At 50.7% G+C, this 24,380-nt stretch overlaps 3 protein-coding genes across 5 annotated transcripts in view; 2 read left to right on the forward strand and 1 right to left on the reverse strand.

Annotated features, from left to right (window-relative positions):
- The window catches only part of CYTH4 (cytohesin 4), a 42,009-nt gene extending 21,656 nt beyond the window's left edge, over nt 1–20,353 (reverse strand). The window contains exon 1 of one of the 2 annotated variants that reach the window (XM_035345088.1): nt 19,811–20,353. The gene's annotated coding sequence lies outside the window, so the exon portion shown is untranslated. Of the gene's footprint in view, nt 1–4,408; nt 4,511–19,810 lie in introns of those variants that run through there. The other variant, XM_035345079.1, reaches the window with a different exon arrangement.
- On the forward strand, nt 6,828–16,355 carry RAC2 (Rac family small GTPase 2). Its single transcript, XM_035345130.1, has 7 exons — nt 6,828–7,024; nt 9,991–10,062; nt 11,688–11,805; nt 13,259–13,321; nt 13,866–14,025; nt 15,241–15,375; nt 16,097–16,355. Exons 1-6 carry the CDS (start codon nt 6,990–6,992, stop codon nt 15,369–15,371), a joined length of 579 nt encoding a protein of 192 aa, XP_035201021.1. The 5' UTR covers nt 6,828–6,989; the 3' UTR covers nt 15,372–15,375; nt 16,097–16,355.
- Nucleotides 18,445–23,292, forward strand: SSTR3 (somatostatin receptor 3). Of its 2 annotated transcripts, none has more exons than XM_035345111.1 (3): nt 18,445–19,420; nt 21,151–21,363; nt 21,939–23,292. In XM_035345111.1, the coding sequence occupies exon 3, from the start codon at nt 21,994–21,996 to the stop codon at nt 23,197–23,199; it is 1,206 nt and encodes a 401-aa protein (XP_035201002.1). In that variant the 5' UTR covers nt 18,445–19,420; nt 21,151–21,363; nt 21,939–21,993; the 3' UTR covers nt 23,200–23,292. The 2 variants fall into 2 exon arrangements, with proteins under 2 accessions (XP_035201002.1, XP_035201011.1); XM_035345120.1 differs by having other exon boundaries at nt 21,159–21,363.
- The last annotated feature ends 1,088 nt before the right edge of the window (nt 23,293–24,380 follow it).

Genomic DNA, 24,380 nt, shown 5'->3' on the forward strand with positions numbered 1-24,380 from the left:
TTCTATTCTATTCTATTCTATTCTATTCTATTCTATTCTATTCTATTCTATAATTTAGTTCAATGCTGACCTCCACTATATATTTGCATTCAGCTAATTTTGGTAGCTTTATTTTTAACAGTGGTTGTCCTTGATACACTTTGAATGCTTTCACTTGTATCAGCTAGAGGGGCCTGAATAGGGTATATACCACTAGGAAACTGCATAATTTTATTCCATGTAATAATGAAACACCTGCAAGAGACATTTCTCACGAAGGAGCACAAGAAGCGAGACAGGATCATGTGACTATACTAAGCCTAGAGCATCTCCCATTCTTTCCAAAGTGCAGGGCAATTATACCTCCCCCTCCATGCCATTATTCCCTCACTCATTCACATGGCACATAGACAGATATGGTTCCAGGCTTACCCTGGAGCAAACTAGCGATTCCCCTCTTTAGGAATCCTGGACCCAAACGATAAGTTAACAAGCTTGAGCACCCCAGACAGTCAATATAGATTTGCGGTGAAGGCAGGTGGTTAGTAACACTATCCCAGCCAGCAATGCATCTGGAAATGCCCTTAAGTTTGTAACACATCTTCTGTGCTCATGGCATGAAAATACCATGAAAAAGCTACAACACAAGCCTTTCATTATTTCAAGTGAAAAAAAGAGTGGGCAGACAAAGGAAAAAACAAAGAGAGAAAGAGCGAGAGAGACGAAGAAGGGAGGAAGGAAGCAAGCAAGTAAGCAAACAAACAAGCAAGCACGTGATAAAGCTTAGTTTTACCCCAGGGCTATAGAAACATCAAATGGATCCTAGGGGAGATGAGAGTTAAATGTTTTACTGTGTGGTCAGAGCTATGCCATAGCCAGTGGCTCAGAGTACATGGGTTCTCCTGCTGGTGTTGTCAGTAAGGTCAGCAGAGATGCACCCTGGCTCACATACAGACTAAGCAAGGAAAATTTGACACACAGCAAAAATCAGCTTACGCTGGAAGATACTTACATTCAAGTGAGCTCTTACATTGGGCACTGATTCTGGCATATTTCTCCTAGAGAAATCTAGAGTGTCTGTGGCCTGTACATTCGAAGAAAACCACTACGTTGACTACAGCAACATCTGGGAAAAGAGTAGCCCAGATCACATCAAGGGCATGTCTCATCAAGTAGTGCACTTCCTGGAAAAAGAGGAGACTAGAGGAAGAACCAACAAACATTTTCCAGGCAACAGAGGTTATTTTAACAAGGCAAAGAATAGAGATGGGACTGGTGACTCCTTGCTCAAAGACAGGCCTGACCCAGAGGTACAAAGTTTTCTTAGCCAAGCAAGAAGAGGTGTCCATGAGGGAACAAGAAGATTGGTAGGCAAGGGGGGTATTTTGGGGCCTACTTAGTACCAAGGTAAGTTAAGGGGACTGGGACAGGTCGGATATGTCTTGGGTTGGGTTGGGATTTGGCCCTTTTTGTCCTCTCCTATCACTTTTCACACCTACCAGCCCACATGAGAAGCAGTTCTTCTCCTCTGCCTCCAGAGCTGCTGAGAACAGGGAGAAGAAGAGACGAATCCCTGGAAATTAGCACTTTTGATAGCAGACTGGGGCTAGATCCATTAAATGCTACTGCCACTGCACATTCTTTCCAGCCATGGTTATATCAGGCTGGGGGTGTGCAGGCAAGAGGCGGAAGAGTTTGTAATGGGGTATCCCATAGAATATAGAATTCCCATAGAATATCCCAATAGAATAATTACAAGAAGCAACACAGACCGACAGCCAGAACCATAACTCAGGATGGAAATGTGAAGGCAGAAAGTAAAGTTACTAGTGCAGAGTACCTGAAATAGGCTGCCCTCAAATGCTTTTACTAGTTCAACAAACTAGAATTAATTTATTTTTGAGTTAGAAAGATGGTGATTATAAAAGGCTATGGGGGGAAAGAAAAGGGAAAAAATGTTATAAAGATTACAGGAGGTTTGCTTGGTGTCTGATAAACTTGAATGATGAGCCAGAAGTACTTTTTCTTGTATTCAGATGTGCAGCAATCTTAAGGCTTTACGCCTTTGCAGAAATGTAGAAGTCAAGTAGAAGATTTTATTTTGCTACTTCAGGAAATATTAGTCTTGTAAAAGAGTAACTATAGAGCTCCTTAATACTCTGAACAGCTCTTTTCACTTCCCTCATGCAGCCTTCCTAGAAGATACTACAGCTTACCATGACAAGACATATTAGATCTGGTTTTACAGAACAGCTTATCTAACAACTGATAAAGCATGAAGACTGCTAGCACGCAAGAGATCTAAGTCAAGCATTTGACACTAAGTTAGAATTTACACCTCTACTCTAGTCCCTGTTACCTCCCCACAACAACAGACAGGTGAAAAATTCCATTGAACCACGTGAGCAACTAGTGAGAAAAGATAATGATCTATATTTATCAGCATTAAGTAACAGCAGTATCAATGATGTGGAGGCTGTCACCAGCTGAAAACAAAGTGTCTGTAAGAATGGAAACTGATATCAGAATCACCAGGGACATACAAAAATACAGAGAGGCAGATAAGGCCAAGCCATAAAAAATTCAGTGTGATTTAGGAGTCTGCAAACAACTTCTCCAGTGAGAGAAGTGCAAGTACGAATCAGCCCTCACAAGGACCTTGATCCTCAAAGGTCTCTGCTTACCCAGGCACACAATGGAGAAGAGATGAAGGAATGGAACCCCTCTCCATGCTCCAGAAAAGAGGTTGGCAGTGGACCAACTATTTTGCCCCAGACCAGAAAAGCTGAGAGTGGTCACAGCCAGAAGACAGACCAGTCTCCACGATAAAATGTATGGACCAGCTGCCCCCCAGTTTCAGTAGGGCTGGTCTTCAGGAAAGCCCATGAACATGACAGGCCCAAGACTAAATAAACACCATTTGCAAGTTGAGTTACTTCTGAGCTTGAGTTACTTTTGAGTTATGTCCTAAATGTAGGCAGCTTCTGTTCAGTGCGATTGGATTGGAAACTTCAGTTTTTTATTAACTTTTGCTTGACGGGGTGAATTTAGGATAGAGGACCCCTGGTATGGCCATATTAAAAAGAACATGATGGCCTGAGATGCATCACCCTGTTCCACTTACAATCTCAGCTCTGAATTCAGGGCAGGCTCTCCAAGAAGCATGGCAGTTAGTGGGAAACCGCAGCAGTGAGGGGAGAGGGGGGCAGCAAAAGGGAGGGGTGGGAGCTTTGGAGAAGAATAGAAGCAAAGAAAGAACTAAAAGCAGGAGACAGATGGTATGAAGCTGTGTGAATGGGGAAGTGGGAAGAGGCAAAAGGGGAATATAGCAAGAGGGACAGTTTGCAGCTCAGCCAGGCTGAAACAAGCTAATGTCTTCCTTGGTGGAGGCCCAGCACATACAGAAAACATCTCTTGGCCACACAGAATCACCTAAGCAATAGTTCACATCAAATAATTATATCAGGGCCCAGGATAATAATACCTGCAGAGACCATGGCCTATGTATGTAAAGAAATGAGACCCACATTCCCCCCTGGAAAGGATTTCCCTGCCACTCCTGGGCTGAAGCACAAGCCTCCTGCTCAGCTTCTGCCCTCTCATGCAGGGCTGTGAAGCTCAAACAGCTCTGAAAGAGGCCCCTGATCCTTGTCGTGTCCTCACCAATAGAACACCACAGAAAAAGGGGGAGAGGTGGGGTGACCCAAATTCCTCTTTGCTTTGCATTTTTCTGGGGGTAAAGTGCTAATGTTACACATCTCCCTTGCCCACCATTCCACATAGGTGCTGTGCAAACCCAGAGCCCTGGAAGTGTCTCAGAGCAGAACCATCCTACTGAGCAATTCTTTCCCATAATGTCTTCCTCTAATGCAGCAAAGGGAACAAGAAACCCCAGAGGGGTTTCTGCCTTCCCTCGGCCCAGCTGCACATGCAGAAGGGAACTCATGTCAAGAGCACCTCTTCGTGGTGTGAGAGCACATCAAAGCAGCAGCAGCAGCTCTTTATGTGCTCACTTAAGGGTAACAGGGCTATTTCCTGCAGTTTCCTTCCTTCCCTTTCCTTCAGCATACACAATTTAGAGGTTTTAATGTAGCAGGTACTAGTTGTTCTCAGAGCTGTTATAAAGCATATTATTTGAATTTAATATCCCATTTTTAATAATTTAAATATGATAGAAAGAAAACCCTTAAAAACCTTTATGTGAAACCCTATTGTTCCTCTATGTAGCTATTGGCAGAGGAGAGATGCATTTAGATTCACAGCACACATCTCTAACTTGGAAGAAAACTGACTATCCATAGCAGTAACAGGCAATTGTCTTTCAAAAGTGATTTGCTCAGGAGGGGGATAGAGACAAACCATTTTACCAGAACTTTCACTGCTTATTTTTGGCCACACTGAATTACAGCGGCCATGAAATGGGGCTCACCTGGATGTGAGTATCAGCAGTCCCTCCTCCTTGACTGCTTTTAACTCTTCTTCTTCTTACCCTCTCCATTCCACGCTGCCAGTCCCACAGGCCCCCGTGCACGACTGCAAGGACAAAAGCACACACTGGCAGTCAGCAGGTCATCATCACTCTGTCCCAGGTAGCACCCAATATATTCCCCAGCTCTTTCCATCCCTTTTCTTTTTAGCCCCTATCCTTCCCACCCCAGGTGTCCGCACTCTTCCCACCCTATATCTACCAAGGTACCTTGGGGTTATTTGAAACCTTCAGAGAAAAGCTTTGGTGTAAACTGAAATGTTCCTTTGGATAAGGTGATTCCAAATGCAGGTTCAAAAATGTCCAGGAAAGAGTTAGAAAAAAAAAAAAAAAAAAAAAAAGGGAAAGCCTGTCCCAGGCTGTCTGCCCAATCTAGAGCTCCCTGAATCCTTAGGGTCCCCAGCTTCCAGGACCCTCAGAATCCCAGAGACCTCAGTTTTCAGCCAGACGTCTGCCACAGAGAGCTCCCAGTGTGTCCAGTTACCTGGGGAGCAAATTGCCATCAGATGTCCCAAAACTTTCCAACTGAGATGTGGTACAGCTTTCCAAACCTTTTTGACAAATGGACTGATGTCAAGCTCAAAATGTCTCTAAGATAACTGTGCCCCTTGTGCCAGCAAACTGCCCATGGGTTGCACTTTACATTTTGCTGGTTTTGCAGGCTAGCTACGGTCCTCTTTCTACAGCCTGCAAACCTACCTTGACACTTGCTGGGTGAGGATCTGGGGTTAGGATGGGATACACTACTAGCTCTATCAGCAGTGCTTCATTTGAGAATTCCTGTTCCAATTCAAGCTGTAAATATTGCGTATTTTTTTTTCATCTACCAGTATCATTCTTTAGAACCAGGTATACCTGCCTTCTAATCTGACAGAGTCCCTACCTCCTGGCCCACTATATTTCTTCACCTGCCTGCCCTTTCCATCTCCTACTGCTAGTTTCCCGATAGCAACCTTTGTGACTCTCTTCTGTCCTTCTCTGACCTGTATTACCCTCATTTCCACAGCTCGTTCCTGCTCTTGCAAAGGAGTCAGTGGGTTTCCTTCCCCCCCCTTCCCTACCACCCACAGAGGGAACACCTAGTACAGCTGGTAGTTTTGTGCTTCTGAAATAGCCGCAAGACTTGGAAACTTTCCACGGCTGAATGTTTTTGGGTTGCGGCCAGCCCTGTGTGACGGATGGGAGAGCTGTCCTCCTGAGCAGGTCAGTTCCCGTGACTGCTGCAGCACAAAGGTCACCAACCTTTGAAAAAGCACTTTTCCCTCAGCATCCCTTCCTTCAGGAACTTCCCAACTTAATGCACACTGTTCTTGGTCTAACTGACCTCCAGACAAAATTGGAAATTCTAATTAATTCTGTGTTACCACATTCCTTCTTTAAAGCACATCTCCTGCCCATCCACTCATCAGTTTGAGGAGTACAGAGATGTATAGACACGTGCTCTTTTCCAGGCTTAGCACTGCAAGGGAGAAGGAAGGAGAAGCTTACAGACCCTCATTTGGAGGGGCAAAAGGAAGGAGTGGTGTCTCCTAGAATGACCAGAGACATCTTTCTGCTCCATGTCTCTTCTTTCTTAAGGCTTTGCCTCTCCTTGTTGCTTAGCTTTAAACTCTTATCTTCTGAGCACAAGATGAAGGAGGTCTAGCAGCAGCTTTCATTGGCTGCTTTTGCACAGAGGTTGCAGGGAGGGTGGGTAGGGAGAAACTGGCTTGCATGAACATTTCTGTTCCACCAGTCTTGGCTTTTATAGTAGCAGCAGAAGAGAGAATATTCATTGCATCCTCTGATGTGTTTGCTCCACTTCATGGTGAACACGTAGACAGAGCCAATACTTCTTTGCACTAGTAATCTGGGGGCAGGTGGGGAGGTGCGACAGGACCTTAACGCCACAGGAGTGGTGGGACAGCTGCTGTGGGGTGGCTGCTGCTTCCTAGAGGCCGCCTCAGTTCCTTGTTCAGCCTTCACAGAAAATGTTATTCCTCGTGACATTTTGTCGTTGACAGTCACGGATTCTGGGAAGACCTGAGAAATCTTCATTGCCCCAGCTCTTCATTCCTCCCCAGCTCCCTCTGCAGACTTCCGTGCCTGTTTACACCTCCTCCAAAGTCTGGATGATGAAGGAGGGAGGGGGAAGCCCACCCCTCTGGTCTCTCACTCCTCTCTAACCTTTGTTCGGCTCCCATGTAAAAGCAGTTTGGTGCCCCCAGCTGTCCGCTGGGATGGGGCAGGAAGGGAGTGGGTTGAGACACGCGGGGTGAAAAAAATGACAGCAATAATCTCCCAAACCACAGTCATGCACGCCCCGCCTTCAGCTAACGGCCTGGGCTCAGAGCGGCGGTGGGAGGGGAGGAGGGACCAGAAGGCAACTGAGTAAAGTTCCCTCTTCCATTTCCTCCCTCCCTGCAACCTGCCACTCGCCTCAGCTCAAGGTCTGATACTCACATTTGCCCGTGTCTCCCCGCTGTTTGCCTTGGCCTGACTTTCCTTTGCCCCAGGCACTGTCCTCCGCCACGGGCCCAGGGACATGCAAGCCATCAAGTGTGTCGTGGTGGGAGATGGGTACGTACCCCCTTCTTTTTGCGGGTGCGGGGAGGGAGAGGTGGTGGCAAGGGGTGAGGAAGAAGGTCACTGCTTGGTGAGACTTCCCCAGGCTTGCTGCTGACCTCTCGCAGCCTTGCGTTGCCTTTCTCGCTCTCTGTTCCTTCACCAGGGTGAGGAACTTACCTCTGAGGAGGCTGGGGGAGGGTGGAGGAGAGGGCATTTTGAAGGGCATCTGCAAAGGGGCATGGAAAGTGGGGCTGTCCTTGATGGGCCTGGCAGATCTGGCCCACACACGGGAGGTGGTGGCGTCGCTGCCAGGCTCAACCTGTAGGCAGGAGTCAGATTGAAAACCTGAGAGTTGCAAGTGCTCTCCTGCAGGGAAATGGCTCCTTGAAAGCCATCTGCTCGCTGGGGCTGGGAGAGGACAGGGCACTGTGGTCCTGATCCCCAGCGTCTGCGTGTTCAGACACATCTCCACCTCAGGGTGTTGGGGAGAACGTTTGGCAAAGGGTTTCTGTGGGCACCAGGAGGAGGAGGTGCTTGCACTGAGGTGGGCACAGGTGTGTACCCATTTGGGAGGGGGAGGCAGCCTGAACTGGCCTTCACAGCACTGTGGCGGCTCTGCCCACATCCCGTGGTCCTTGGAAATGCCTCAATCTAGGGGGGGAGAGAAGCGAGGTGTGGGGGACCACGTCTGTGGTGCCCCTGCCCTGTGGGATGAGTGTATGAGGGGAGCAGAGCCCAGCAGTGGGCAGGACATTTGGCACGGAGTTGGTTAATTCATTTCCCAGCTAGGAGCTGGCCAGACTGTTATCTGGGGCAGCTATCAGGTAACAGATGAAAAGACATTTGCAGCAGCCCTGCTCCCCACAGTCACTTCCTCCTTCAAAACTACCCCGGGGAGGAAGAAGTCTTTAAACATAACAAGAAATGTCAGACATATTTTCAGGGGCTGGGGGAAGGGGGCAGGGGCAAGGGAGAAGGGAGAAGGAAGGAGAAAGCCCCACAGAAACATCATTAGCTCTCAGCAAAGTCCCCTGAAAGCTGCAAGCTAGAGCTGGATGAATAACGCCACCAGGCATTTAACCATTGCCTTGTTAACCCCCAGCTTCCCCCTCACCCATTGCCACAACTCTTGTAACACCCCTCAAGGCACCGTTCCCTCATAACAAGGCTAACCCCACTGTGCGCCCTGCTCTCAGACCCTCTCACTTCAACCCTTCTTAAATCTGTCATCTGCCCCATCATTTTGTTTATCTGCACGCTGCACCTCTCCACCCTCCATCTTGCAACACAGAAGTCCAGTCATCCCCCATCGCTCTGAGGTCTCATTTCACCTCCCTCCAAGCCATACCAGCCCTGTCACCCTGCCACTGATCAACCTTACTGACCACAGAACCTTCTGCCATCACTTAAGTAAGCCCTTCATGTTCTCCCGTGGCTGTTCTGGCCCCAGAGGCCTCTCCATCACATACCATCAACTTCTTAGTGCTTCCTGAATTCAGTCCCAGGAACCTGCAGGTGTCCAGATCACTAACCCCACATCTCTCAATAGCTTTGCCATAACCTTCACCCCTTCACTGACTCTTCATATTCCTCTTGGTTCAGTCAGACTAATTCAGAACTGTTCACCCTTCCATCACTAACTCACACTCCTCAACGCCATAGATCTCCTGAGCCATTCCCCACACAGTTTCAGGAAGCCTCCAAGGCACTCCTTCAATATCTCTATTACAAGAGGGAAGCAGGGGAGCTGGGAAAAGAGGGAACTCGGAGAGGAGGAGCTCAGAAAGGGAGGTGGCAGAGAGAGGAAAAAAGAGTCAGAGCATGCTGAAGAGCTCTGATTCCTCTTCAGCTGCTCCACAGTGCAGCGACCAGGGCAGGTGCCTTGTGACCAAGGTGAAGATGCCAAGTGTGCATGTCAAGGGCACACTAAAACGCAGGGCCACAGCTCTGCAATGGGAGACCTCGCATGTACAGCTGAGGAGGCTGGAGCATGGGTCCATGGCCAGCAGGAGTGCCTCCACCAGAAGGACTTAGGCTTTTCCCCCAGAAAAGCCATCTCCTTGATCCTGCAACTGTGGTCATAGGCTGAGGACAGAGGTTGCTCTCCCCACTTTCCACTTCTCACATGCTGAAACTGAAGCTTGGCCAGGCTTTCCAAGGCCACACAGACCTGAGAAATGACAGCTCAGCAGGAAAAGAATTCTCCTTCCCATGCCTGCCCTGGCTGCTTTATCTTCTTGGAATTTCTCTCTACTTTTTTTTTTTGCCTCACCACTGGCTTCGCCTTGCCTATGACACCTCCTCCCCTTGACTGACTGCCCGTTTCCCTTCTCTGTCACACCAGAGCTCTCACCCAGCCTGGGGTGTGCTGCTACCCCATCTTATTTAGCTCTCCACCCTGCTGCAGCATGTGGGTGGGGGAGGCTGAGGAGAGAGGAAGCACAAGCTACACGCGCAGAAACACCGCAGGCAGCCTCAGGCAGCCACAAGGAGAGGCACCTTGCTGGCTGCTGGCAGCTTCTGGTGGGGGTGATGTTGCCACTTGCAGCAGCCCATCGATGGTGCAGATGGGCAAGGCTGCAGACAGACGGACAGCTTAGCTCTGACACTCCTGCACCAAGTCACTACGTGTATATCCTGGCTGTGAGTGTGCAGCACTGTGCTCGCACTGGCAATTGGGCTCACCCCTAGCTCAGAGTGGATGCATTTTGGCTGAGTGATCTCTGTACCAAGCCATAAAAACAAGCCTTCGTGCTCAAAGACAACAAACAGCTCTGGGTGACATCCTGTCTTCCTTCCTACCGGTTGTCTGTCCTATGGCTACACATTGTCTGGTTCTGTGAATGTGTTTCTCCTTCCAGGGGTTTCCTAACAGGGCTAACTTTGAGGCATGGAAGGATTTCCCCATCCTCATCTCACCCTAGCAAGACTGATGGCACTACCATTATTCCCTACTATGTTTTTTCTTTCTCTTCCAGAGCTGTGGGGAAAACCTGCCTCCTTATCAGCTACACCACCAATGCCTTCCCAGGAGAATACATCCCCACTGTGTGAGTGACACATCCGCAGCCCTGGGGTGGGTGGGAGGTGGGAAAGCAGGGTGCAGACAGCTCTGTTCTGCACTCTGAAGGCAGGGTTGCAATCTCCAGGCCAGCAGAGGAAGAGCTGCCAAACCAACAAAGGTGCCTCTGCACTTCTGGTCTGTCATTCACCTTTCAGCACAATGGCCTTAGTATAAATGGGACATTTGGGAAACATAAACTGACCCAAGGGTCTACCTGCCTGCTAAGTTTAGAAGTAGCAGGTGGAGTCTTGCTAGGCGAACCAGTCAGGCAGCAGGCTACAAAGATGGGACCAGACCCAGGAGAAGGTGACTGTCTGGACAGGGGTCTGCACACCTTCCTTGTTCAAGGTAATGTTATTGGAGCAGCCACTGATAACCCTGGTGGTAAGAGTACAGGATTCAGATAAATGCCAGAGCAGAAGCACTATGCAATTCAGCAGATGTGTGGAATAGGTAGCAAGCTTAGGGCTGCCTTTGGCTGAGTGGTCAGATGCATTTGTCTCCCCCCATTACGTGGAGTATATTTGGAGATACACACCACGCATACTCGTACCATACCACTGGTGTGTGGAGTACACGCTCCCTGAGGAGGAAGAAAGAGTGCATCACGCTGCCAGTTCAGGTGCAGGAAAACCTCAGAGCCTCACTTTTTTATTTTTTTATTTTATTTTTTTATCCAGACCAATTTGCAGCAGAGGCTGCAATAATAATTGTGGCGACAAGAACCCATCTCACCTCAGTCTGGTTTTTGCGAGGACAACATCCCTTCCTGGCAGGTGGCCATGAAGTGGATGTGCGTTTTGTGGGCCACAGACCATTTCTCTTTATGCCTGAGACTTGTGGCTGGAGATGGGGAACGGAGACCATTTTATGCTCTTGGGCAGTATGGCTTATCTTACAATGGCAGTGTGTGCCATGAGCACATTCAAAAGGTTTTTGCATTGGTTCCTTCCTATCTCCGTTTTTCTTCATGAAGCTTATGAAAAGATACACCAAAAAGAACAGGAAAGAAAATTTTATGAGAACCCAGGGCAAAACACCTCTGTGGATGTAAAAGCCATTTTTTGGCAATATGTCTTTGTTCCTAAGCATGCAATCCTGACAGCTGTTCTCAAACATTTCATTCCATGCTTTCAAAGAGGAAGGGAGCACACCTGGGTATATTGACCTCTGCTCCAGCAGAGATGTTGAGGAGTGCAGGGCTTTGGGATGGTTGCAGAGACATGTGTTGCTCTTCCCCACTCTCTAGGATAAATCTGTGGTTTAGAGCACAAATGAAAAGCACAGGGACGTGTCTAGAGCAGGAATGGTTGTGGGAAGGACACTGACGAGAGAAGCAGGAAACTCACAAGTTTATTGATCAGCGTGCAAGATGGAGAAGGTGAAGCTGCAGCCAGGCACCTGTTGAGGACAGCTGGTTGATGGGGAGGGGGCTGATGTTGAGTGGGAAGTCTGTCAGGTAGAGGTTCACAGGAAATCAGCATCAGCCACATGAGCTGAGAAGAGGAATCACTACGCTTTGCCCTGGGGTACACACAGGGAATTTTTTGCCCCACTGGAAGAGCTCCCTCTTCTAGTTTTTGATCCATGGCATATGTCTCTGCATTTCAGGTTTGATAACTATTCTGCCAATGTGATGGTTGACAGCAAGCCTGTAAATCTGGGGCTATGGGATACTGCTGGACAAGAGGATTATGACAGGCTGAGGCCTCTTTCTTACCCGCAGACGGTGGGTCGCATTCCATGCTCCTCCTCCCTTGTTCCTCTTTCAGATATGTTTCCTTTCCCTGCTTGAAAATCAGCATTTGCCATACAGCAGTGACGGGAATGTTCCCTTCTCTCTCTGCCCTTTTCTGAGAATATTTATGTTGATACACAGTGCCTGGAAACCCTAAAGGTGAAAGGCATTTATAGGAGTTTTGAAACCCTCATCTAAATGTCGTTACTGGGATAACTCAGCAAGAAAACAGATCCTCAAAGATACTTTTGAGTCCATCTGACATCAGTTTCAAGGTGGAGTTAGATGCATTACACAGCTCTGGTGAAAAAATGCCCTTCTTACGAAGCCCAAGTGGCTCAGGGAATTTTGGAGCCGAGGCAGGAGCTGTCCACTTCTTATGAACCCCTATGCTGGCCTCTGACCTTTACAAGAAATCAGGTGTGTGGACACATGTATTTGATCCACTGGTGCCTCAACTAAGCCCAAGCCTCTAACAGAACAAATGGATGGTTCTTATCAGATACCGTGTTCACCACTTTTTCACCACATTGTCAGAGTGATTTCAGGATTTCAAGGTCAGCTCCCCGAAGGATGTTGTTCCAAGCAGTCTCTTGGCAAGTGCAGAAAGACCCTCCTGCCTCAGGCGTTGGTCTGAAGGTTGCCATTGCAAACAAAAGGACTAGGAATTGAGGGCACAGTTTGTTTCAGCTAGGTTCAGCCACCTGAAAGTCAGATGCCCGATATAAGCTGCTTGCCTAGGCTCCTTCTGCAGGCAGTGCATATTTCTCAACATGTATATTTCTCAACAATGTGCTTGCACCCGGTATGGGACATGTGCCAAGCACAGGTAGGGAAAGTTTTTCTGAGCCCCTGGTGGCTGTAGAAGTATGGCAATGTTGGGCCTGACACTCTTGTTTAAGATAGCCGAAGTTGGATAGAAGAAATAACCCTGAAGGGTTTGCCTTTGGGGTTTGGTTTTGTTTTGTTTTCAGTTGAAGCCTAACTTCTGCCATGCCCAAGAAAAGTGCTTATGTGGATAACATCCTCTGCCTCGTTTGCCTCCTGAATGTGCACTTTTGGGATTGAACGCAGTTCTGTCTCAGCAGCAGGCAAAGTTATTCTGTCCTGAAAACTATCTGGCTTTCTATGAGAAATGAACAGGACGCTGTCAGACTGTTTCCCATGAGGATGAGTGTGCCTACCACAAAAACCCCATCCTTGTAGTTAACATTTTGGCTCTTCTGATAGCGGTGGCTATGGTTACCATGAGTCAGGGGAGCAAATATTCTTCTCTCCTCTAGAGACAATCAGCAGCAGTCTGGACTGTGTTAGATAGTGAGAGACAGCCTTCCCCAGCATGACCCTCTTTGGTGCCCACTCAGTCTTGCTGTCCCTTCCCCGCCTCCTATATAGCAGTCCCACGCGCTCATCCTAACTGTACACCATGGTTTTATGCCTACAGGATGTTTTCCTGATCTGCTTTTCCCTTGTCAGCCCAGCATCTTATGAAAACGTCCGTGCTAAGGTGAGACGGCGTATTCTGGTCCTTCAGGGGTTGTGGAGGGTGAGCTTGGTGTTGGTCTTGCAAAGAGAGTGACTGTGGGTGGAGACTGCTAATGCAATGCCTAGACCCAGAGAGGCAATGTCCTTTTTTTTTGGTGTCAGTCAGAAGGAATTAAAACATAGTATTTCCTTCCTACAACTTTCAAGTTTCTCCTTGGGTTTCAGGGAGCCGTGAATGATGGCAAACAGCTTATGCTTTTGCTTAGTAGAACTGTACTCAGTGCTGTCTCTCCTTTCACCACTCACTATTCCCCTGCTTTGATGTTTCAGTTCTAGAGTATCTCGGTTCATGCTTTGAGCTCCATGTGAAGGATTATGTCTGTGGACCTGGAAACAGGCTGATCTGGGCCAGGTTGTAGCACCCAACACTGGATAGAAAGGCAGTGGGGAAGGACAGGGTGTCAGCTATCTTGATGGATTTTTTCAGGAGTGCCTCTTCATTTCCCCCGTGCATGTCTATACGCGTGGTTTCATCTCTCATCTTTGCCTTTTTGCTCCCTTGCTAGTGGTTCCCCGAGGTGCGGCACCACTGCCCTAGCACGCCCATCATCCTTGTGGGCACAAAGCTGGATCTTCGTGATGACAAGGACACCATTGAGAAGCTGAAGGAGAAGAAGCTATCCCCCATTACATATCCTCAGGGTCTTGCCCTGGCCAAGGAAATCGGTATGTGCTTGCAGGCAACATCTTGGACCTAGTGAAAGGAGAGAGGCAGAAGATAAAGGCTTCCCCTCGGCCTAATGGGGCTTCCTTAGAGGTATTTCAGAGGGATACAGGGAGACACATGAAGGGCAAAATGCACTTCGGGAGGCTCAGGAAGGAGGTGGGCTCCTTGACAAAACCTCAACACCTCAACCCTCTGTCTTCTGCCTCTCTCTGGATGCCATCCTCCACACACATATGCAAGTGCATACATACACACTTACACGCTACACTTTTACTCTGCTGTTTCTATCTGGGCCAATACTTTTCTGTGAAAGCCGCAGATGCAGTGTGGGCAGAGGGCATCCGGAAAGAGGCGGAAGACTGAGTTTTCTAACATCTCTCAGGAAGAGCTGCAACAGCAGCTTCCTGTTCCTGCCTCTGATAAGCGGGGTTTATACATGCAACCCCACACACTGCATGTATCTCACCCCATCTCTGGACACCAGCCCCCTGCTGCTTTCTGGGACGTGCACCAATGCCTGTGCCTGGTAACCCCTCAGATCCAGCAGATAGAGAGAGCAGAAAGGGGGAGAAACACAGCTTGAGGGAGGAGTTTCCAACTGGGAGTTTAGAGGAGAGGTTGTCCAATGAAGATATAGCCAGCCTCATGCGATGGCTCTGTGTAGACTACAGGACTGGGGAATAGGCAAGCCCTGGTCTTGTACAGTTGGAAAGCTTTGCCCTGAAGTCACTAGTGCCTGAGTGAGTGAAGTGTGTTCTGCCAATGCTTAATGAAGAGGGTCACACAAGCCCTGTCTATTCAGTCTGGGAAGAGCCAAGTGCCTTGCCTGAGATCTCTGACAATTCTGGAGCCCAGAGTCCCAAAAAAGGAGGTGCTATGTGGTTTAAGATGCCACTGAAGGTGCTTGAGGCCAGACAGTCTGAATGACACTTGAAGCCTACGGAGACTTGGTACCTCATCTCAAGATGAGACTCAAGTGTTGTTCAGGCATGTACCTCAGGACCCTGTCTGCAACACGGGCACTGAGGGAGGAGGGTGCTGTGGCTGTGAGGTGATGGGAGCCAGAACTGTTCACTGACACAGGCACGTGCAGCTCTCTCGGCTTGACAGCAATGTGTGGTATTCCTCCTCCTCCTCATCCTGGTTCTCTTCTGAGTCAGGACCCTTCACAGCAAACTCCCAGATTTTCCCAGACTCTCCTTTCCTCCCAACAGACTCTGTGAAATACCTCGAATGCTCGGCATTGACGCAGCGCGGCCTCAAGACGGTGTTTGACGAGGCCATCCGAGCAGTCCTCTGTCCACAGCCCACTCGGACAAAGAAACGAGCATGCAGCCTCCTCTAGGAGAGTAAGTGTGAGAGGGATCTCTGGGGAGGACACCAGTGGCCCTTTATTGCTCCTGGACCCAGATGGTTAGGACCTGCTGTGCCTGGTGGGATGGGTCACCTTCAGAGAACAATAGGGAGACAGCAGTCTTGCTTCGGGACAGGACGGGACGTGGTGGGATGGAGAACATGGCCCCCTTGTCCACTTCTCCCTTCCTGCCCACGTGCAGGTTTGCCACCATCTCTGGGTGCAGGGAGGCCCCGGATTTCCTACCCCTGCCCTCATAGAAAAGGACTGCCTGTCACTTTCTGCCACTGAGGGAACAGAATCCAAACTGCCCTGGGCATGGCCAGCTGTGAGCTATGCAAAGCTGCAGCCTTTGCTTTTTGTCTATAAACATGGAGAAAAAAAAAAAAAAAGTTCCTTATTCATGGGAAATTGCCTAAATGGCCCTTCCTCTTACCAAAGTCTGCTCACCTCAGGGGGTGCTCTGTATGGCTGCGCATTGGCAAGCAGCAGCTGCACCCCCAGGACTCCTTTATTCAGCATATTGTACCCTCCTGTCCTTCCCCTTCAACTCAAGGAGACAAAGCTTTGGTCAGAGCCTGAGGAGAGAGAAGAGCGAGAGCTTTCCATCCAGGGCCTGGCCCCTTTCCTTCCCCTACCACCGCTGGGGCCAAGGGGGGGAGAGCAGGAGAACAGCTGAGTGGGTCTCACAAGGCCTGTCCTTGTTTTGGCTGCAGATCCTGGCCCCGTCCTGATGCCAGGCTGTGCCCGTCATGCAGGAAAGCGATGACTCCACCATCCTGGAGCTCAGTACCTTCCAGCAGTCACTGCGCTTCTCACTTCTGCTGGCTTGAAAGACTGTCGTGGGTCTGTAGCACTGGTCTGACCGTTTGCACAACTGCCCCACACCCCGGCTGGCCCTTCCCTTCCTCATCGCCCCCCTGAAGTCACAACATAGTCAGTAGGACACAATAAAAAGACCGTAAGTCCTTGCCATGCCTCTGGTGTGTCGCAGCTTGGGGGACAGCGGGACAGCAGTGAGCAACATTTGGAGGCACCCGCTAGCCATAACCATCCTTTGGCAGGGGATACCCAGGTGGGACCACTCTGAGCTTGGTTCTGGGGAGCCCAGGAATTGCACACATGGTGCCAGCAGGATGATCACACCTTGGCTTTTGCCCTTCTCAGGCTCCGTGTGTTGAAAACGTTTTCTCCTCCCCTAGCAAAGCTTTGCCTCTTCTGCAAGCTTTGGGAGGGGACACCCTTACTCGGACTGCTCTCTGCAGTGGCTGGGTGCTGGGGAAACCCTTCCACCAAAACATTTCTGCATGAATGCTCCTGAGCTGGCGTCACAGGCGGTCATATCGGTACCCGCACTTGCTCACGCTGCCAGGCACAGGCAGAGCGAGAACAGGAAGGGGGAGGGAAGGGGAAAAAAAAAAGAAAAAGAGCGCAAGAGAGGAATGAGTCACCAGTCCAGACAAATTGCCTCCGAGTCACTAAAATTAAGCCGGAGAGAGTGGTCCCAGCGGTACGATGGATCTGGCAGCTGTGAGCACCTGCCTTACTGATGCATTGCAGGGACTCGAGAGTCAGAAGTGCTACAGGGTGGCTGCCACCGCCACCGCTTGCAGGTGGGAGGAGGGCTCCGGGTGAAATGATTGGCACTGCAAAATCCTGCAGTCCTAGGAGGGCACGGGGAAGCCGTGGAGCTGAGCCAGCTCGCCTCTCCTCGCTGCAGCACTGCCGCTGAGCTTCCGAGGCTGCGTCCTGCACCGAGGGGTGGTGTGGGTTGTGTCGGCATCAACCCACCACAGCACAGCCCCTGAAGTACCCTGCTGCTGAGGACACTTCTGCTGGTACCTGCAAAACAACCCTGGAGGACATCCTGCGGCAGCGAGTTCCACAAATGCCTGCATTGCACGTGAGCTGCCAGAAAAATTGCCAAAGCCCCACACAATGGTAATGCAAATTGTGCCAGCACTGCTCCAGAGGAGCACAGACAAAGTCTTGGGTGCAGGCATGTGCCTGTGGGTGGGCAAGGGACAGAAAGCCCTTGACACTGGGACCCAGCCTCCCTAAAACATTGCAGACATCACTCAAAACACTGAACTCCCCCTCCAGTTTCAAAGCTTTTACCTCCTCGGTGTGTTCAATGCCCTGTCCCCTACCACATGCAGCAATGCAGAGGGAGGAGAGGCTCGCCATATGCATGAAACAAAATTGGTGCATCTGTGGAGGGGCATGAGCTGAGCTCCCCTTCCAACACAGCTCGAGCAGCTTGCACAACCGCCGGTGGAGCTGCCTGAGGCTGAGAACAGGGCAGGACTCCAGGTATTGAGGAAGCAAGCTGGAGAAATGGAAGTTGTGGTCCTGTGACCGTGCGTATGCAAGCAAGTCCTACAAAGGTTAGCTGGCGTGGGCAGGCCTCTGCTGTTGCGTGGCTGTTTCAAGACACGAGCCCTTGGGCTCTCTGCGTGGTGTGGTGAACACAGCCCTGCCATGACAAAGACAACCACTGGGTGCTGCCCATGCCATTTCTTCCCCAGTGAAGCCTCATCTCTCCTGTGGCTCCAGACAGCATGTGGCCAGGACCTCAGCGGAAGGGGTCCTGACGGTTTTCTAACCTGCTTTCACCTGTTCACCTTCGAGGAACACTGGCTGGACATAAAATCGCACCAGCAGTTATGGAAGCCCAGGTTTAAGCCCATGGCTTTGTTCGTCTAACAGAGATGCTCCCTGCTTGTGCTGAGGCTGGAATTGGCCCTAGGAGCTCAAATGCTCGTAACAGCAGTGCCAAATGCCAGGAGCTGTGTGACTGCACAGTACAGGGAGTCATCGCTGTAGGCTGCAGGGTAGGGAAGGGGTGAGGAGTATAGGGAAGCACTCAGAGCAGGGAATGGGATGGGGAAATCCTAATTTCCTTCCTGGAGAAGTCCAGTTACAAAGGAGCTGAATTTCTTGCCCTGCCCCATTTCTTCTGGGTCCACCCCTTGCAGCACAGGTTAAAATTGATGGGAGAGTTTGGGGCGGTCTAATTGTTGTTATTTTTTCCCAAAGAAGGTGTAAAAGACATGAGATTCTGCAGGGAGCCTGGGAGGGAGAAAGCTGAGACAGGCAGCCCCCCATGTGCCCATCTGCCCCCCGCTGGAGGTGCTCGAGGGGCAGAGCAGAGGGCAGCAGGATCTGTGTGCTCAACACCACCCCTGCTTCCGAGCATCTTGCCAGCCTGGAGGCTTTGCTGTCAGCCTGCAGCTCCGCGCAGCACCGGTCCTGCCTGCAAGATGCTGGGAGCAGGGAGCTCCCGGGGAGGGGGGCATTTGCAGAGCGCTTTGCATCACCATCACCCCTCGCTGAGGAGATCCTGGCGGAGCTGAATCCCCCCTGCCACACCACTCTCCCACCACACAGCTGCTCTCAGCATCCCTTTCTTCCCTCATCTCCCCTCCACTCCCCCCGGCTCCCTCCTCCTTCCACCCAGCTCCTCCATCGCCGCTCCTGCTGTCTCCCACCCCCTTCCCTGCACTCTCCCCTCGCTGTCTCTCTCTCCCCCCTTCCCGTCTCCATCCCGGTCGCTCCCCTCCCTTTCTCCCTCTTCTCATGCCCTATCGCTCATCCTTTCATTCTCATTCTCCTGCCGCTGCTCCTGCGCCTGGCGCCCATTGGTCGCCAGGATCCGTCCCCCAGCAGCTGCCACCCCTCTCCATCTGCCACCCCCACCACCGAGCCCCCCTTCTCCTGCAGATGGACAGGGGGCCGGGGGGCACACCGGGGTCCGCTGAGCCACCGGTGTGGGGATGAGGGGTCTGGCATCCCTTCACGGCCACGTCCCCCCCACGAGTGGGTCCTGGGGCTGAGGAGGCGAAGTCCTGCAGCAGTCAGAGAGGGGCGATGGGCAGGCCCAGGAAGGAGGACGTGCGTCTCTGCTGATGGGACATTTCAGGACTCGCTCCCTCCTGGGACTGCTTTGCTCAGTTGCTTTTAAGAAAGCAAGGGGAAGGGGAAAGCTATGACACGGATTCTCCCGGTGAAGCAGAGGAAAACATGCATCCCAACGACACGTAAGTACCCGGCGGCTCTGCCCGCTCTTCCCAGCTGTCTCCCGCGGGCATGAGTCCATGCAGAAGTTAACTCCGAGTCCCAGAGAAGAAGCCCGCTGACCCCCCTGCTCTGCCAGCACAGCCTGGCCCACACCGTTTTGCTCAGCCCTGCAGGGGGGCAGCGGCCATCCTGAGCGGGGATGGGACCACGGGAAACAAGGTGGGCAGGAGGGGAGGGTGGCAAGGGGCTTGCAAGTTTCTGCACTCAGTGGTCTCTCCCAGCTTTTTGTCCTGTTTTGCAGTCAGGTTTTAGTATCCCCTTCCTCCTCCCAGTCAATGCAGAAATATAGAAAAAATATTAAGTTTTTTCCCTAGAAAAACCAGTGGCCCCAGTTCCCTGCCCCTCCCTACCTCTCTGCCCACTCCAGCTCTATGGGCCAGGAGCATTCTGGCCGCACCTGTTAGGAGATCCCAAGCCTCTTGCAACAGGTGCTGTTCACATCACTCGGGACAGACCCCAAGCAGATGCACGCTTTCAGCCTGAGGCCAGTTCCCCTCACCACTTTCTACCTACGTGGGTGCTGCCAAAGCAGCCAGCAGCATGGATCTGACCCAGATGAGGCACTGAGGTCCTGTGGTTGTTCTTTCAGAGCAGCCAGAATACCCGCTGTGGAGCTTGAGTTGGTAGATGGTACTCGACAAAGTTAGAGGGGCACAGACAGAACAAGCTTGCTAAAAGGCAAAGTTTCTCCACCACAGCTCTTTGAGCAGGAGAACAAGATTATAGAGAATTTGTGTTTTGTGCTGTATGCTTTAGCGTTTTTGGTAGGGCTTTTGGACCTCTGAAGCTGGCTTTAATGTATTGCTAAACACCCTGAGCATCCAGCTTTGAGGTCTAGACCCCAAACACTTCCCCACACGCTTTTCACCCCAGCATGTGTCCTTATCCATGTTTGACATTCATGGGGCTCTTCTCCGAATGTCTTTTTGGATATTCCTGTGCATGAGGAGGAACATCCACGGGGAGTCCTAATGATGTCCTCATATTTTGGAGGATCATCTTTTTATGAACACGTTGTTCTGGTCTCTGCCACCTTTCACAGGGAAATTTCTCCCTAGAGCAGCCGCTGCCCTCCCCTTTCCAACAAGAGCTAATGGGTACATGCGTCACTGGAACAGAAGTGGAAAAAACATCAGAGGAAAGGTCCTGGAGCTTAGAAACTGAGTATCAAATCATTTCCTACTCTGCTTATTTATTGCATCCACTCATGATGTGTGGGACAACCCAGTACTGCAGGACCCCAAGAGATGGTCTTCCATCAAGACAGTGCTTCACAGCCCAAGGCACAAGGAAAAAAAAATAAATCATAAACAATTCCAGTCCTTCCAAGCCCATTAAAGTATAGCAGGAAATAATTATGCAGTAGCTGATAGGAATGGGCTTAAGATAGATTTGCCCGGTTGTCTCTTTGTGGGACCTGTCAGATGAGGTTCTTTCAGGATAAGATTTGGTACATTTGTGGAGTCTGTTGGGTTTGCCTATCTGATATTCAACGAATCCGTCCAAAAGTTAGGTCTCCCCTGAGGTTTCCAGAAGCTGAATGACATCAACAAAAAAGACTAAAAGCTGTACTATCAAGACATGTGTGAACAATGTTGGGGTGCTCTGTAAAATCCTGTCTTTGAGATAAGTTTCTGGAGTGTTTCTGGCCTCCTAAAAGTTGTTAATATTGGGAGTCCTTTCCTTTGAGATCCCCAGGTTTCATTTCAAGAACAAAGGAGCTTCAGGGCCCTAAAAGATCTCTCGGGATGTGTAAAGGTGAGCCTCAGGGTCCCTGTACTCTTCCACCAAGTCATCGTCATTTCCAAGGAGCTGGTGCATCAAGACAGTGACCCTGCCAGTCCAGAAAATTTTGCCAGAGCTGGAGTGATTGGGAAAGCATCACACGTCTCCCCTGCATAAGGTATGCCAGGATGTCTCTGGTCTGGAGAATATGCTGGGCGCCGTTACATGTCTGGAGCCCTGACTAAAGACAGAAGGCACGTTGTTCCCTTATCTGCCTCTTCTCTCCCTGCAACTTCTCACCCAGTGTCAGCAGAGAGCTGGTGGAAAGCTGAGAGCTTGTTTGCTCAAAGCTCTCTCTGAGTGAGCTGAGAGTGCTGTTTCCATGCCAAACCCTGATGTGATGGGCAATTGGGTAACCCACATTAGGAGAGCTGGGACACTGCTTTGGTGTTGTGAACAGCTGGGGCAGGCAGAGCATCTTCCATTAGCAGTGTGTTGCAGGGTGCAGAAGAGGAAAAGATCCACTGGCCGCACATTAAGCCACGTCCCTGTTTACCCCTCCATGCCCACTGTGCCTTCCAGGCCTGGATGGGATCGTTATTGTCCCACATGTTCCAGAGGCTGCCAGCATCCATGAACCCACCTCGACTTCCCACACCTGTCCGCACTCAGACTGTTAATGCAGAGATTGTGGCTTGTTCAGCTGTCATATCCCCAGTGTAAATACCTTTCTTCTCCTCCTCTCACCTGCAGGTTGCTGGTTGATCCTGTAGGGAGACTGCCCCTTGCCCTCTGCCCTGCCTCTGCTATGGACACTTCTGCTTTCAGCCTCCCTACGCCGGCAGTGTCAGAGGAGGGGAATGCCTCTGGTAGCTGGGCAGGCTTCACCACCCCCAACAGCTCCACCACTGCCAGCCCCGATGTGGTTTTCAGCGGTGTCCTCATCCCCCTGGTCTACCTCATTGTCTGCGTGGTGGGGCTGGTTGGGAATTCCCTGGTCATTTACGTGGTCTTGCGGCACTCGGTGAGTGAGTCGGTGACCAACGTCTACATCCTGAACCTAGCCCTAGCCGATGAGCTCTTCATGCTGGGCCTGCCGTTCCTGGCCGCACAAAATGCCCTGTCCTACTGGCCGTTTGGGTCCTTCATGTGCCGCCTGGTGATGGCCGTGGATGCTATCAACCAGTTCACCAGCATCTTCTGCCTGACGGTGATGAGCGTTGACCGCTACCTGGCCGTGGTCCACCCTGGGAAGTCCTCCAAATGGCGGACAGCACGGGTAGCCAAGGCCGTGAGTGCGACCGTGTGGATGCTGTCATCCATAGTGGTGCTACCCGTGGTGGTCTTCTCAGACGTCCCCTTAGGGATGAGCACGTGCCACATCCAGTGGCCAGAACCTGCCTCGGTGTGGAGAGCTGGCTTCATCGTTTATACTGCCACCCTGGGCTTCTTCGGGCCGCTGCTGGTGATTTGTCTCTGCTATCTCCTTATCGTCGTGAAGGTCCGCTCCTCCGGCAGGCGGGTGAGGGCTCTGTCCTCCAAGCACAAGCTTTCAGAGCGCAGAGTGACTCGCATGGTGGTGGCCGTCGTGGCCGTCTTTGTCCTCTGCTGGCTTCCCTTCTATGTTCTCAACATAATCAATGTTGTTTGCCCACTGCCAGAGGAGCCATCACTCTTCGGTGTCTACTTCCTTGTGGTGGTGCTGCCGTATGCCAACAGCTGTGCCAATCCTATCATCTACGGCTTCCTCTCCTACCGCTTCAAGCAGGGCTTCCGAAGGGCCATCTTCAGGCCATCCCGTCGAGTCCAGAGCCAGGAAGTGCCAGCATGTCCACCAGAGAAGACCGATGATGAAGGGGAAGAGGGGGAGATCAGCAAGATTGCCCAGAATGGCAATGACAGGCAGGAACGCCCGCTGTGCAGCGGGGCAGGAGAGAGCAATGAGCAAAAACCACTCCCTGAGCAGCCTGTGGGCTCTGAGAAGAGCAACAAGCTGCATGTCAGTTATTTATGATGAAAGGGACGCTGCAGGGGAAAGGGACATTGAGATGTGGGATCCCCTTCACCCTCTGGGCTATTCCATCTCAAACACAATGGGAAAGGTCAATACAAGGGAATATTAAAGGTCAAGATTATGCTTAAGAATGAAGAGGGCTCCATGAGCTTGTGGAAAAAGCAAAGCATTGCACTTGGCTTTGGAAGGGACACCAGAGGTCTGTGTGGAACCAGGTAAAGGAAGGACGGGGGAGAGCTGCAGAGGTGATGGGCAGAGAGCAAGGTCAGCTCTGTGCTGCATGATCCAACCTTCGACCACCTTGAGCTGTGAAGGGCATCAGCTACCATGTGGCGGGCACTTCAAGGAAGTCTTCAAATAGGTATATGTGACTTGTGCCTTTGAAGACATGTAATGGGCATCACAGTGCCTCGGTTATCTTCCTTACGAACATGAGAAGCAGTTTTCCTTGAAGGAAGAACACGAAGGAAAACTCTCTGCAGCTAAGACACGCCAGTCATATGAGTGCTGAATGGCTGACCCTTCTCCAGCTCTCCAGTACGTCTTAGGGACAGCTTATGCTCCTGCACTGCTCCTGGCTGGAGACCGCTCTGACTACTCAAATCCTGCTCTTTCTTTCCAGGATTCTCGTGGCAGGCTGATGAGAATTACTTGGGACAGCAAGTGGGATGTTTCTTTCCTGAACTCTGCAAACTTCAGGTTTTCCTGGTGACTCTGCACCCTGGTGGATGATGTAAGAAGGGTAGAAGAGAAGCTGGCCAGGCATGGGTTGGAGGCAAGGTTTATTACAAACTGAAATGTCCTTTCCCTTTTCCTCTTCCTCCGCCTGACTGTAAATAAACAAAAAGCCTTTGGACTTAAAGGCCAGCTGAGCAAAGCCACTCTGTGTGTTAAGAGGAGGGGGGATGCTATAGATTTGGCTCTCCAGGGAATACACAGTGTCTCTGATCTCTGTACCGAGGAATGTTTGACTGGTACAGGAGATCAAAGCATGTATCAGCAGAAAAAGGGAGCAGAGGGGGCTTGGGAGATCTCCAGTGTGTGAGATTTGTGGTTGCAGAAGTCTGGGAAATACTATGAAGTGATTGTTCTTGTGGGAAACGAGAGGGTATTTGGCTCTGGAGGGGGAAGAAATGATGTGTCTGCATGTGTACGAAGGTGGCTGTATGTGAAAGTATGCA

The sequence above is a fragment of the Oxyura jamaicensis genome, chromosome 1 (genome assembly GCF_011077185.1).
Source record: "Oxyura jamaicensis isolate SHBP4307 breed ruddy duck chromosome 1, BPBGC_Ojam_1.0, whole genome shotgun sequence".
NCBI lineage: Eukaryota > Metazoa > Chordata > Aves > Anseriformes > Anatidae > Oxyura > Oxyura jamaicensis.

Excerpts from the sequence above, each read along its gene's own strand:
- RAC2 (XM_035345130.1), top strand. The coding sequence starts at position 6,990 with ATGCAAGCCATCAAGTGTGTCGTGGTGGGAGATGG. Across the intron at positions 7,025-9,990 it reads TGTGTCGTGGTGGGAGATGG|AGCTGTGGGGAAAACCTGCC; the intron begins GTACGTACCCCC and ends TTTCTCTTCCAG. Across the intron at positions 10,063-11,687 it reads GGAGAATACATCCCCACTGT|GTTTGATAACTATTCTGCCA; the intron begins GTGAGTGACACA and ends TCTGCATTTCAG.
- SSTR3 (XM_035345111.1), top strand. The coding sequence starts at position 21,994 with ATGGACACTTCTGCTTTCAGCCTCCCTACGCCGGCAGTGTCAGAGGAG.